This window comes from Gobio gobio, assembly GCF_949357685.1.
Source record: "Gobio gobio genome assembly, chromosome: 25".
Lineage (NCBI taxonomy): Eukaryota > Metazoa > Chordata > Actinopteri > Cypriniformes > Gobionidae > Gobio > Gobio gobio.
In genome coordinates this window covers 10,902,339-10,914,758 of record NC_137121.1, presented here as the reverse complement: position 1 = coordinate 10,914,758, position 12,420 = coordinate 10,902,339, and the positions used below count along the sequence as shown (strand labels likewise).

Below are 12,420 nucleotides of genomic sequence, written 5' to 3'. Positions count from 1 at the left end.
GAAAATGCTAGTTTGAATGGACTCTGTTCAATAAGTGTTTGAAACCAAATGAATTGCATAGACATAGGAGTTGAAAAAGAAGGGAAGCTTTTATTTATTTAAAAAAAAAAGTGAGAACTTGACAAGCAACCGTTTTCTAATGTTCCAGGAGCCGCGTTTCGAAAACGAACGCACGCGAAACGCGCGTGAACCGCCGCGTCGTGCAACTTCACACACAATCTTAACTTTCCCTTTCCTGAAATTTCGTGCCCGGTCTGCACAAACGCCGCTTTCTTCCGTTTTCCATGTCATTTCCTGTAATAAAAAGATGGTGGTCATAGCAGAGAGAAGCAGCTGACTGTGGTACAAACATTTGGAGATGATAAACTTTGCATCGCCCGGGACTAGTGAAATCCCCCCGTGCTGTTGCGTCACCGCCGCGTTTCTCGGAGCGGCCAAAGACGAGACGCGCCACGGCTGAAGAAGACCACCAAAGACCCCTCGACGCACTGCGTATATTCTCTACACGGTGAGTAACACTCACTAGCCAATGTGGCCAATGAAAATGGCTTCCGAAAGCGTCAGGCAAATTGCCAGTTGCCTTGCAGACGCTAAACGGAGACCGAGCGCGCACGAGCATTGCGTACCGTCATTGTCATCCGCCGCGCTTGGTCGTGTGTGCAACATTTTCCTCACAATGTTAAGACGAACGCAACTTTGTAGAAGGTTTTGTCTTTCAAGAGTATTGTTGCCCTATTTGTTTTCCTGTACTCGTCTCTCACAGCTCTGGTAGTTTATGAGTGATGGCCGGTTTGGCCAATCAGAGCGCTGCTTTCTGACTGAAATATTTTGGAAGTAGGTTCTGGATCGGAAACGTCAGCACATCGGAGTGAGGGTTTCTTGCGGTCACTTTCCGAGTTTGCCGAGCGTGCTGTATGGTTGTCGCGTTATGCATGTTTTCATGAAAGCAACTTTAAGTTAACATTTATAACCAACAAATCCAAATGAGATGACAAGGTAGAGCCAGCATGACGGCACGGTGCCCCACTGTATTTGGGTAGTTCATAAATAACATGGGCATACACTTGTTTTACCCATACAGTATCAGGATTTTAGGGTAAACATTATATACATTCGGGAAAGTTTGAGATTATTATTTTTTAATACATTATTATATTTAAAAATGATTAAATTAAAGTTGATATTATCAGCATAAATATGTGACTGATGAATTGCAGAACAGAAGAACATGTCGAAGTGAAACGGGGCACACAGGAGTTTCTCCTTCCTGCCCAGATGGCAGATTCCTGTGCTGTTCCAAACCATTCTCCCATGGAGGCTGAGGCCGAATGCAGCACCAGGTCAGTCTTACAAAGTGTGAACTATAGGAAACATTTATAGAGCAATGCCTGCGCATACAAGTTGAAAAGAAGTAGTAATAAACAGTTTTTCTACCCGTTTACCCTAGTGCCTCAAATGAGAAGTCAACTGAAGAGCCACACAAAAAACTTAAAGTTGACCATGAGCACTGTACCAGTTTCTGGTGTAAGTATCATTTACATAAACATAGAAGTATTGTGTAGGTCTCTGGACATTTTAATATGACAGTGGCTATTTACACTATATAAAAATAGCCGTATTATACTATTTACTATTATACTATTTATACTTATAAATAGTGGCAGATACTATTTGCACCTTAGTGTTGTACATTACACGATATGCTATAATGATATAGTAAATGATTATGTTTATTAAAATTATTAAATGGATGCTACCTTATCGGGACAATAAATCCCTCCCTACCCTAAACACTTTATTATTAAACACACATTACACACTTTATTTCCACTTTGCAAATATTTTCTTCATTTTATTTGAAAATAAATGCTTTCCGATATGTGATGGATGAGTAGAGCGAGTTCGGTAAAAGGCGGATTCAAACACGGGTCGACTTGCGTCAATTTTGTTGAGAATGCAGCGTCCTCTGTAATTTTGTCTGACCCAACCAGACGTAAGTGGGCGGAGTTAGTGTAAATAGCCTCTGTCAAAAAGGCGGGCTATTTGCACTTAGTGTAAAAAATTTCAGATGTGAATTTTATATAATATAGTAGGGCTAGGTAAAAAAAATTAGATTTCTCGATTATAATCGATTCTCATTTGGCGCTGTGGCGCGAGATCGCTCTGGCGCAGCTCAGCTCAAGAGATCTTCTCTTCCGCCTTAATACCAGTTACAGCGCAAAATAAACATGAATGAGCATCTGAACGTGTGTTAAAAGATATAGTACAACTTACCGAAATCCGTATCATGTCACGGAATCGCTCAATTAGTGTTTCAACCAAACTGCTTGTAAACAATGTCATGTAACGTCACATTTACCTCAGGAAAACAATATCCAGTGTCTCCTCGTCAGTCAGCTAGAAAAATTACCTCTAGAGAGGAGCAATTTGCTAAATATAGGCACCATATTATTCATTATAATATTTATTGTTTGAATAAATCTGGCAAGTTTTTCTTTTATGACGAATTGGAGTAGAAATATGATTATGTAATTGTAAAGTTAATATTATAACTTTATTATTATAATTTAAGTGTGTGTATACAAATCAGTTATTTTTTTTACCTTTATTAGTAGGCTAATGCTCACCCTTCGCCGCAAGTTTGATTGACAGGCGATCTGACCAATCACATCGCCGAATCTGCTGTTTTGTCTGACAAAGCAGTCAGGAGAGTTAGTAGATTAACGTTGGTGGACTTGAACTTGGAAAAACGGTGTGTACTGACGTTTTTCGCGGTCAAAACAGAATTTCTTTTAGTGTTCATTCATGTTTATTTTGAGCTTATCAATGAACTAGAAGGAAGAGATAATCGGCTCACGAGCAGCTTTAACTGAGGCGCTACTGCGATCACCACACATTAAAGAGCCACAAAACGGTATTCATTGTTTACATTTCTTAAAAAAAAATGACAATTTCAAAGTTGAGACTTTGTTTCATATCAAAAGTAACCTGCTCTGTCCTGTCTGTCGGCGTGTTGTCCGTGTCCTCTTTGCTGAGAGCGCCATGGCTTGTCGGACATAGCAACAGTAACTAAAGGGGGCGGGTCTTTGCGAACAGTCAAATTGACTCCCATAGTTTACAGCATTAGTTAAGAGATTTGTTTTCCTTGAGAAAATTTGTCATGTATTGATATCCAAAATAATTGATATTGAATCAAATCGGAATCAAACTTGCGAATCGAAATCAAATCGAAATCAAATTGTGAAATTTGTGTCAATACCCTGCCCTATAATATAGTTTAAATAATGTATGTATAATGATGCTGTTTTTTTTCATTATACAGTTTGTGAAGAGTGCAAGAAGTATTTTTTGGAGGAGTGTCCTACCCATGGGCCTTCTGTCTTTGTGCCAGACACCCCTGTGGCATCAGGGGTGCCAAATCGGGCAGCACTTACTGTACCCTCAGGCATCGAGGTCCGCCGAGATGGTGATAAGGTGGATGTCTGCTGCATGGATAAAAATATACCAAAGGGGGCGCTGTTTGGTCCTTATCAAGGCCAAATAATGACCTCAGATAAACCTTCAGGCCCATACTCTTGGATGGTAGGATATGTTGTATGTTTATTCACCAGATGACATAGTTGTATGTATTTGTATTCATTTTTAATGCAACATTTTTAATGTCAAATGTTTTTATTACAGATTGTCGATAAGGACAACAAATATAAATTCATTGATGGGAGTGATGAAACTACAGCTAACTGGATGAGGTAATACCATGCCACTTTAATTCCTCTTTTCTTTTTAATTTAGAAAATTGTGCTATTGTAGTAACAAAGTGTTCTTTTAGTCACTTTGGCTATATTCATATGATTGTTTCCAGTGTTCATTTTCTTTATTCCTCTCAGGTTTATTCAGATTTCTTCAGATGAGAGTGAAAAGAACCTGAGTGCATTTCAACACGGCGATCAAATCTTCTTCCGAGTGTGTCAGAGACTGGCGGTGGGCGAGAAACTTTGTGTGTGGTACAGCAGCGAGTACATGAGGCGACTGCAGAGTGTGTCTCGGGACAGCATTGACCGCAATCTAGACACAGGTGAGACACCTCTCGCTGGTTCTTGAGAAAAAAAGAGGTTAAGGAATCCCCAAGCGCTTTTCAAGGTGCTGCTAATACAAAAATACTTGGTTCTTTCAGTATAAAACGTGGTGTTGAACACTAGATGGCAAGACTGAAAACTCACAAGATTTTACACAAATTTAAACAGTAGTTCAGCCAAAATTATTACTATATACTCATTCCTACGTTGTTCTTTTATGACGTTCTTCTCTGAAATACAAAAATTTGAGGATTCTACTGGTCACGCTTCACTTTTCAATTACAATTAATGTGGGCTGGAGGTTTCAAGCTTCAAAAGGGATCCAAAGGCATCATAAAAGTATCATAAATGTGCGCTAATTTGTGTGAGGAACAGACCAAAATATAACTTATTTCATATTGAACATTTTTGATCAACAAAAAAGTACCCAGACGAGATGTTCCAGGCCTGCAATGGTTTAACAGGTAAGTGAAATGGGATTTTATATTACTCATCCTGCTTTAGCCATCATACTTTTTTCCAGTTTTATACTTTACCACACAGTTTTTTTTTAAATATGCTGATAGTGTTTCCCTTATTAACCATTGCAATATTGTATTGCAGGAGTGAAGTTAGAAGAGCAGGATGAACCCAAAGGTCCAGTGTTGAGATCTGCAATGCATGGCAGAAGGACCCTAAGCAAGCATGGAAGTGATGAGGCAGAAAACCAGCCCCAGGCCAAGAAAAAGAAGATTGACCTCATTTTCAAAGATGTCCTGGAAGCATCTCTGGAGGCTAATCAAAGTCAGAACAACCCCCTGAACAGCACCTTGTCTTTTCCAAGAGCAAGAACAAACGTCTGCCAGGTTTTCAGCCAGCCTGACGGTGAGTGTAAAGTGTCAGTCTTTGCCTCTGGGTTGGCTTCCATGGAACACCACGAGAGTGGCTTTGATGCGAAATGTATTAAAACGGAAGACACGGAAGAAGACGCGACCCTGACCAGTGAAGGACCGTCGACATCTTTCTGCCCAAACTGTGTGAGGCTAAAACGACGAATCCGTGAGCTGGAGGCTGAACTGCTCCGTCTCAGAGGACAGGGGCATGCTGAAATTAAGCCTGTACCACTATCTGAGCCACTTCCTAGTGAGGACCACAGAGGTAGGTTTGCACCTGGGATAAAACGCTACCATGGATGAGAGCCTTTCTGCAATACATTTTTAACATTGATGTTTTAAAAAAATGTTTGACTATATAGACCAAATTGTCTCTTAATCCATCAACTAAAGTTTGCGTTCTTCTGCTGTTTTTTGCCATTGATTGTGTGATTTTGTCGTATTTGTTGAAATGTTTCAAATGGAAGCGCACTCTTAATTAAAAGTTTTAATAAAATTATTAATGAGTGTTTTCTTTTTGAAACCTGCCACTAAAGTTTAATTCTCTGCTTGTTTGGTTTGTTGTTTTTCAGAAACAAAAAAGTTTTAATTTAATCATATTTTTAAATGATTTGTATTGGTTGATGTTGAACTTGAGATAAATATGAGCTGTATTAAGGTGTGCTTATAATCAGGGCTTGACATTAACACTCCTTCTAGCCACTTTGGTTGAATTTTACATATAATATATTCAATTGTAACCCTTTAAAAAGGCATCTGAAATTATAAACCATGCAATGTAGTGTTGTCAAAAATATAGATTTTTTTTACTGAAATATCTGAAACGCTTCCAGTTCTCATTACGCATGCCAATACATGATACCAGCTGCGCTTTCTCGCTCTCTCATCTCTCCGACAGCGAGTTGATACACAAACCCGCCTCCACTCACTCGTTTCATTTGCTCCGGTTGAATATTGTGGTAACACTTTACAATAAGTTTCATTAGTTAACTAGATTAGTTAACATTAACTAATAATGAACTGCACTTATAAAGCATTTATTTATCTTTGTTAATGTTAATTTCAACATTTACTAATACATTATTAAAATTGTGTTAACATTAGTTAATGCACTGTGAACTAACATGAATAAACCATGAACAGCTGTATTTTTATTAATTAACGTTAACAAAGATTAGTTGTTCATGAGTGTTGTTCATGGTTAGTTCATGTAAACTAATGCAATTAACTAATGTTAACTAATACAACCTTATTGTAAAGTGTTACCAATATTGTTGGTGTTACAGGGCTTGAATTTCAGCGTTAGATTGCATGTATTGTGCATAATTTTACCCACAGATTTTGTGCTCCCACTCAAAATTGAGTTCTCTTTTGCTGCTTATTGCACTTAAACAGTCAAATACACAAAAATAATGTAAACTAAAATAATAGTAAGTCTTGGCGAGTATTCACATAAACACAGTAAGTTATGTTTTAACAGTTGAGAAAAAAAACGCATGTGTAACAGTATAATGGATCCGTGTGTCAGGTCTTAAAGTGACAGCAGCCTAATAAACCTGCTGCCAAATTATGCCAGATAATATAAAAATAACTATGTGGCAGGTTTTCCCCATTGTTTCAATGTCAAAATTGTAGCCAGTGAAAATGCTGAGTGGCTAGTAACTTTGGATAACCACTAGCCACAGTGGCTGATGAGCAAAAAAGTAAATGTCAAGCCCTGCTTATAATAGTTATGGAAACTCTGAAACCTTCATTCACGCCAAGTCTAACCAGTAAAGAATATTTTTTTTGGTTTTAATTCTGTTATATTTGTGTTCAGTTTAATGTTATGCTCTGTTTGCTCATCTGTTGTAGACACCATGACGCCCATCCATGCAGCGCTTGAAGAGGATGAACAGGATGTTGATTCTGCTGATGAATCCATTTCTGCCGACCTCATGGTGGCCGTGGATGAGTCTTCAAAACTCTCGGTGGGCTCAGGTCGTCGGATTCGCCGCTTCAAACAGGAGTGGCTGAAGAAGTTCTGGTTTCTCCGTTATTCGCCCACACTGAATGAGATGTGGTGCCACGTGTGCCGACAATACACCGTCCAGTCCTCCCGCACATCTGCTTTTATCATCGGCTCCAAGCAATTCAAGATCCACACCATTAAACTGCACAGCCAGAGCAATCTGCACAAGAAGTGTTTGCAGCTTTACAAACTTCGTATGCACCCGGAGAAGACTGAGGAGATGTGTCGTAACATGATGACACTCTTCAACGCTGCCTACCATCTGGCTTTGGAAGGACGGCCCTTTTCCGATCTGCGACCCTTGGCAGAGCTCCTCAAGAAGTGCGACCTCAAGGTGGTGGATCAGTACATGAACGAAAATGACTGTCAGATTCTCATCCAACACATCGCTCGGGCGTTCAAAGAGGATCTTGCTGAGAAGATTCGCCTTTCGCCCTTTCTAAGCATCATCATGGATGGGCAGAATGACGATCTCCTGGCCGACACTGTCGCCGTTTACGTCCAGTTCACCACCACTGATGGGCTTCCTGCCACCGAGTTCCTCTCCCTGCAAAGGCTTTGTGGAAGCAACGTGGAAGGCTACATTCAGGCCGTGGATCGTGCCTTTGGTGTCCTCGGGCTAAGATTCCAGGACATGCTAGTTGTTGGCTTTGGAATAGATGGCTCAAACATCTCCTCTAATCTGAGGGCAAATCTTTACATAGCCATACGAAAGACAATCCCTTGGTTGTTGTGTCTACCTGTGATGATCCATCGCCCCCATTTAGAGGTTCTGGATGCCATCAGTGGTAAGGAACTGTCTTGCTTGGAGGATTTGGAGAACAATTTGAAGCAACTGCTTAGTTTCTACCGGTATTCTCCACGCATGATGGCTGAGCTGAGGTCAACAGCTCCAACTCTCTCAGAGGAAGCTGAATTTCTTGGGGATATAAGGGCCGTCCGTTGGATCATAGGGGAACCCAATGTTCTCAATGCCCTAATTAAGGACTATCTGGAGGTGGTTGCTCACTTGAAGAGCATAAGTAGCCAAACCCAGAGAGGTGATGCTGCTGCCATCGCTCTGTCTCTCTTACAGTTCCTGTTGGACTATCAGTCCGTGAAGCTGATCTATTTTCTGTTGGACATCATTGCTGTCTTTTCACGACTTGCTTTCATCTTTCAGGGGGACTATCTGTTGGCATCACAGGTGGATGCAAAAATCGAGGATGCCATTCATGAAATTGGTCAATTAGTGGATTCCCCAGGGGAGTATCTACAGGAATTTGAAGACAACTTTCGAGAGAGTTTCAATGGTGTGGACCTCAAGAACTTGCGGGTTGCTGAGTCCAAGTTTCAGTCCATCCGAGAGAAGATCTGTCAGCGAAGTCAAGGCATCCTGGCCCAACGTTTTGATTCACGCAGTCGCACAGTGGTCCAGGCTTGTCAGGTCCTTGACCTGGCCTCGTGGCCTCTTAACAGGGATGTTCTCGGCGCATATGGAGAGGAAGAGATCCTTGTCATTTTTGACCACCTGGAGACAATTCCTTCATCCGGACGCGAGCTCACTCAAGAACGAATAGATGCCAGAGGAAGCCTTGTGGTTGAATGGAGGGATCTGAAAGCTGATTATTGTAGTGTGAATGGTTTTAAAGAATTAGTCAGCCACATCTTCAGATACAAGCAACGTTTTCCTCTTCTCAATCACATCCTGCAGATTGTCAGGGTCTTGCCAACGTCAACGACATGCTGTGACAAAGGAAGAGGTTCATTGCAAAAAGTGCGGCGAAATAGCCGTTCCAGACTGACTCTGGATCCGATCAATGACCTGCTCACCTTGGCCATTAACGGACCGCCTATCGGTAGCTTTGACGGAAAGCGAGCATTGGACAGCTGGTTTGAAGAGAAATCTGGGAACAGCTATTCGCTCTCAGCAGAGGTGCTGAGCAGAATGTCCACCGCCGATCAAAAGTCTGTGTTGCACAATATGGATATAAATGCAGAGTATTATCCTGATATTTGACTGATCAGAGCCAATTCCTCAGCCAACATGATTCCAAAAAAAGCCATCTCATTGGAAAAGGGCTGATCGGGACTATAATGTGATTGGCCAAGTAATTTGACACTGGCCCTGCTGCTAAATGGCCTAGATCAGCGTCTTCTCTAAGAGTCGGTATGAATGCCTTTGCAGGTCGCAGGCACATGAAACACTTTAAAATGTTCATGTAAAATGGTTGTGATGTGTTTGTGTTTTTGTTCCAAAGAGAAACTATTTTCTAGTGAGGATTGTTGCTGTTAGGTGAATGATCGACTGAGCATCATTTCATCAGGCTTTGGTGAGTGAAGCCTCCTTACAGTCTTTTGTAATCTCTGAAAATGTCACCTTCTTGCAAAAGCTGATTTGACTAAAAACTTTCTGGAAAAAGAAAAAAAAAACGTTTTATTATTCTGTCTGCAATATAATTCGAGCAATCATTCTGTATTTGTATGTAGACTTGTGTGTATGGACATTATCTAACAAAAAGTGCTTAATTTTTTAGCATGTTCTTTATGCTGGTTATCGGTAATTGGAATGGAAATAGCCACTATTTTGCCATGCAGTATATTCCTAACATTTTGTATCTTTTCTTTTTAGATGCTCTTTAAGTCAGGGTTCCTCAAATCACTGCCCTGCTGAGTTTACTTCCAGCCCTAATCAAACACACTTGAACCAACTAATCAAAGTCTTCATAGTTACTAGACGATTATAGGTAGGTGTGTCTAAGCTAAAATCTTCAGGACAGATTTGAGGAACCCTGCTTTAAGTTAACCATTACTCTTAAGATGTAAAAATGGTTTGAAAACATGTTGATGTGCCATAATAACTTATGCAATCGGGCACCTGTAATGTGCAGTTTACACACAATCTGATTTAAAGTACATAGCCTGAATATGCAAGGTTTTGAATACCTTACCAATAGTCTTTTATCATGTGCTGGTGTTTGATTTCTGGTACATGTTTTTATGTGCAGTTACAGACAGCCACTTCAGGTCCTCTTTATAAGCCAGTTCAAATTATAATATAGTTAAATTTTCATTTGGGTTTAACTAGATTTTGCATTAAATCAACAAATATATCATATGTTTACCTTTTAATGCTGCATATAGGCAGCCTAAATAGTCAAATGTTTACTGAAAACTCTAAATGTCCAACAGAAAATATTTCAGTAATAATAGCCCCAGTTATGATCACTTTCTGTCTTTCATCTGATTCAAATGCTTGTGCATGACGTCACCACTAGTAGGCGACACTGTACAACAATTTAACTTTGGAAACGTTAGTACCTGAAAGAATCTCTTTTTGATTTAATGTCATACAAGAACAAATCTTTTGTATTTTTGATTGTGTTATGTGCATTTGTGTAAGTTACCAGTGCATGTCTTATGGTCAGCAGCATATATTTTTTTCCTCTGACTTTTAATTAGTTATTTTTGCCATACCTTGCCACTAAATTCCATCAATTATACCTGTGCAATATATATTTTACACTTAAATTGTGTGTTCTTAAATACAAGCAAGTTTAAAACTTATAATGTTCCTTGAAGCCAAACTCTGGCATTTAGAGGTCAAGCATGCTTTATAAGGTGCCTATGGATTTGCCCTTTTTATTTAGTTCTACAAATTTCCATATTTTTCATTCATAACTATTTTTAAATGTAATTTCTCAAGGTAAAAAAAAAACTAGTGACCAGTCAAGATCTATTATTCAAATTAAGGCTATATTTGCAATGTTGTAGTTAAACATGAGTTAACATGTCAATTTTATTCATATAACTGTTAAAGCGTCATATTGCAATCTGTGGTATATCTCCATTTATCTCAAACAAATACATGCAGTATAATATGCTAAATTAAATTACCATGTTTATAAAGTACAGCGGTCATGTGGTACAAGTAGGAGTTTACAGGTTGTAATTACAAGCCCTACGAGGACGTGAACGCTCTTTACAAGTTGAGATCCCATAAAACGTAATTATGACATGGCGTGAATGCGCCAATATTAAATATTGTTCTCACTGTATAGTGCAAAATGGAAAAGGTGCAGTTTTTTCTAAAGTTGCGTTAACCTTTAACTACCCACATGCACAGTTAAGACTTGACTACCTTCCATGCGCTGCAATGTTTTACATTGATCAAATGTTCTACAGTAATTAAAACAGCTTGTCTTTATTTTAAAATAGATATAGATTTTGCACGTCTGAAAATTTAGCATGTGTTTAAAGCCTCAGAAAGCTTGTATTTTAGGGACAATCCCATTTTTTTTCATTCTGTTTTGAAAATGAATGTACATTTTAAAAACTGTGTTCAACGCAAAAGATGATTCTCTTTTAATATGTCAAACTATTATGTTTCAAAGTAGTTCGCTTTTTTGTTTGCATTTCTCGTCCCAGTGAGCAATTGATGTCATACACCCACATCTGAACTCATTTGGAGTAGCAATAGGATTGTGTAAAGGATTAATAAGTGCGCTGCCAAAAAAATCAAACCGTTTTGTTTCATTTTTGCATGTATGTGAATGCTTTTGAATGTTAGACTGTTACCTCACAGTGAGGTATGCCATCGAGTGAATCTTCTCATGTTGTGTTGGGAGTTATACGGCGTAGCTGCGTCGAATCTTCTTCAATGGTGAATTCTGATCAAATGAGCCAAAGTCAAGCCTGATTTTGTTTTGGTAAGGCTTTTAATTTTCCTTTCATCAAATACTACACGTACCAAATGTAAATGTCACGTCTAGATTCATTATTTTATACTTCTTGATTTACCTGTCATGTAATCACAATAATGTTCGTTGTCCGTATTATGAATTATTATTGTTTGTCAAACAATTATTGATGATTTGTTTTTATGTGGGAGACATTAGGTCTACGGCCTAAGGAACAAAGTTACTTCTGATTTTTATTTTCAAACGGAATAAGTGAATGGTAGCTCTATATTCTCATTCAGTATCTCTTTGCAGAGAAATATGTCATTTGCTTAGATTTATACATCATACACACCTTCTTCCTGAAAACAACACTGGAAACTCAAGAATATGAACTACATGTGAAATGTATACCTAGAGAATGTGTACATGTATTATAGAAACCCACTTAAAATGACAGCATATGGAATCTATATTCAACAAATAATGGTTTAATAAAGTTTTCTATGTTATTTTCATTGTCATGGTCATTTTTTCACTGGTTGCTTAATTGTCCCACTATTCATTCAGGGGTAAATGGGTTATGACATGACAAATCAATTTTGCCATGATCTTTTAACATATACTAGAGGTCTTTGTACCATCAAAACATCCTGCAAGTTTCATAACTTAAAGGGGACCTATTATGCAAAATTCACTTTTACATGGTGTTTGAACATAAATGTGTTGGCATTGTGTGTACACAACCACCTTATATCTCTTTTTTTTTAAATCCCAATAAATCATAAGTGTCTCAGAACCAG

The 12,420-nt window shown here is 38.8% G+C and overlaps 1 protein-coding gene across 4 annotated transcripts; it reads left to right on the top strand.

The window, feature by feature from the left end:
* The first annotated feature begins 296 nt into the window (after positions 1-296).
* Positions 297-12,122, top strand: prdm11 (PR domain containing 11). 4 transcript variants are annotated; one of them, XM_079810039.1, is made up of 8 exons: positions 297-508; positions 1,218-1,340; positions 1,448-1,524; positions 3,323-3,582; positions 3,682-3,749; positions 3,888-4,075; positions 4,680-5,213; positions 6,803-12,122. In XM_079810039.1, the coding sequence occupies exons 2-8, from the start codon at positions 1,276-1,278 to the stop codon at positions 8,956-8,958; spliced, it is 3,348 nt and encodes a 1,115-aa protein (XP_079666165.1). In that variant the 5' UTR covers positions 297-508; positions 1,218-1,275; the 3' UTR covers positions 8,959-12,122. The 4 variants fall into 4 exon arrangements, with proteins under 4 accessions (XP_079666165.1, XP_079666167.1, XP_079666164.1 ...); XM_079810038.1 differs by lacking the exon at positions 297-508 and adding an exon at positions 879-996; XM_079810041.1 differs by lacking the exon at positions 4,680-5,213.
* Positions 12,123-12,420: the final 298 nt, after the last annotated feature.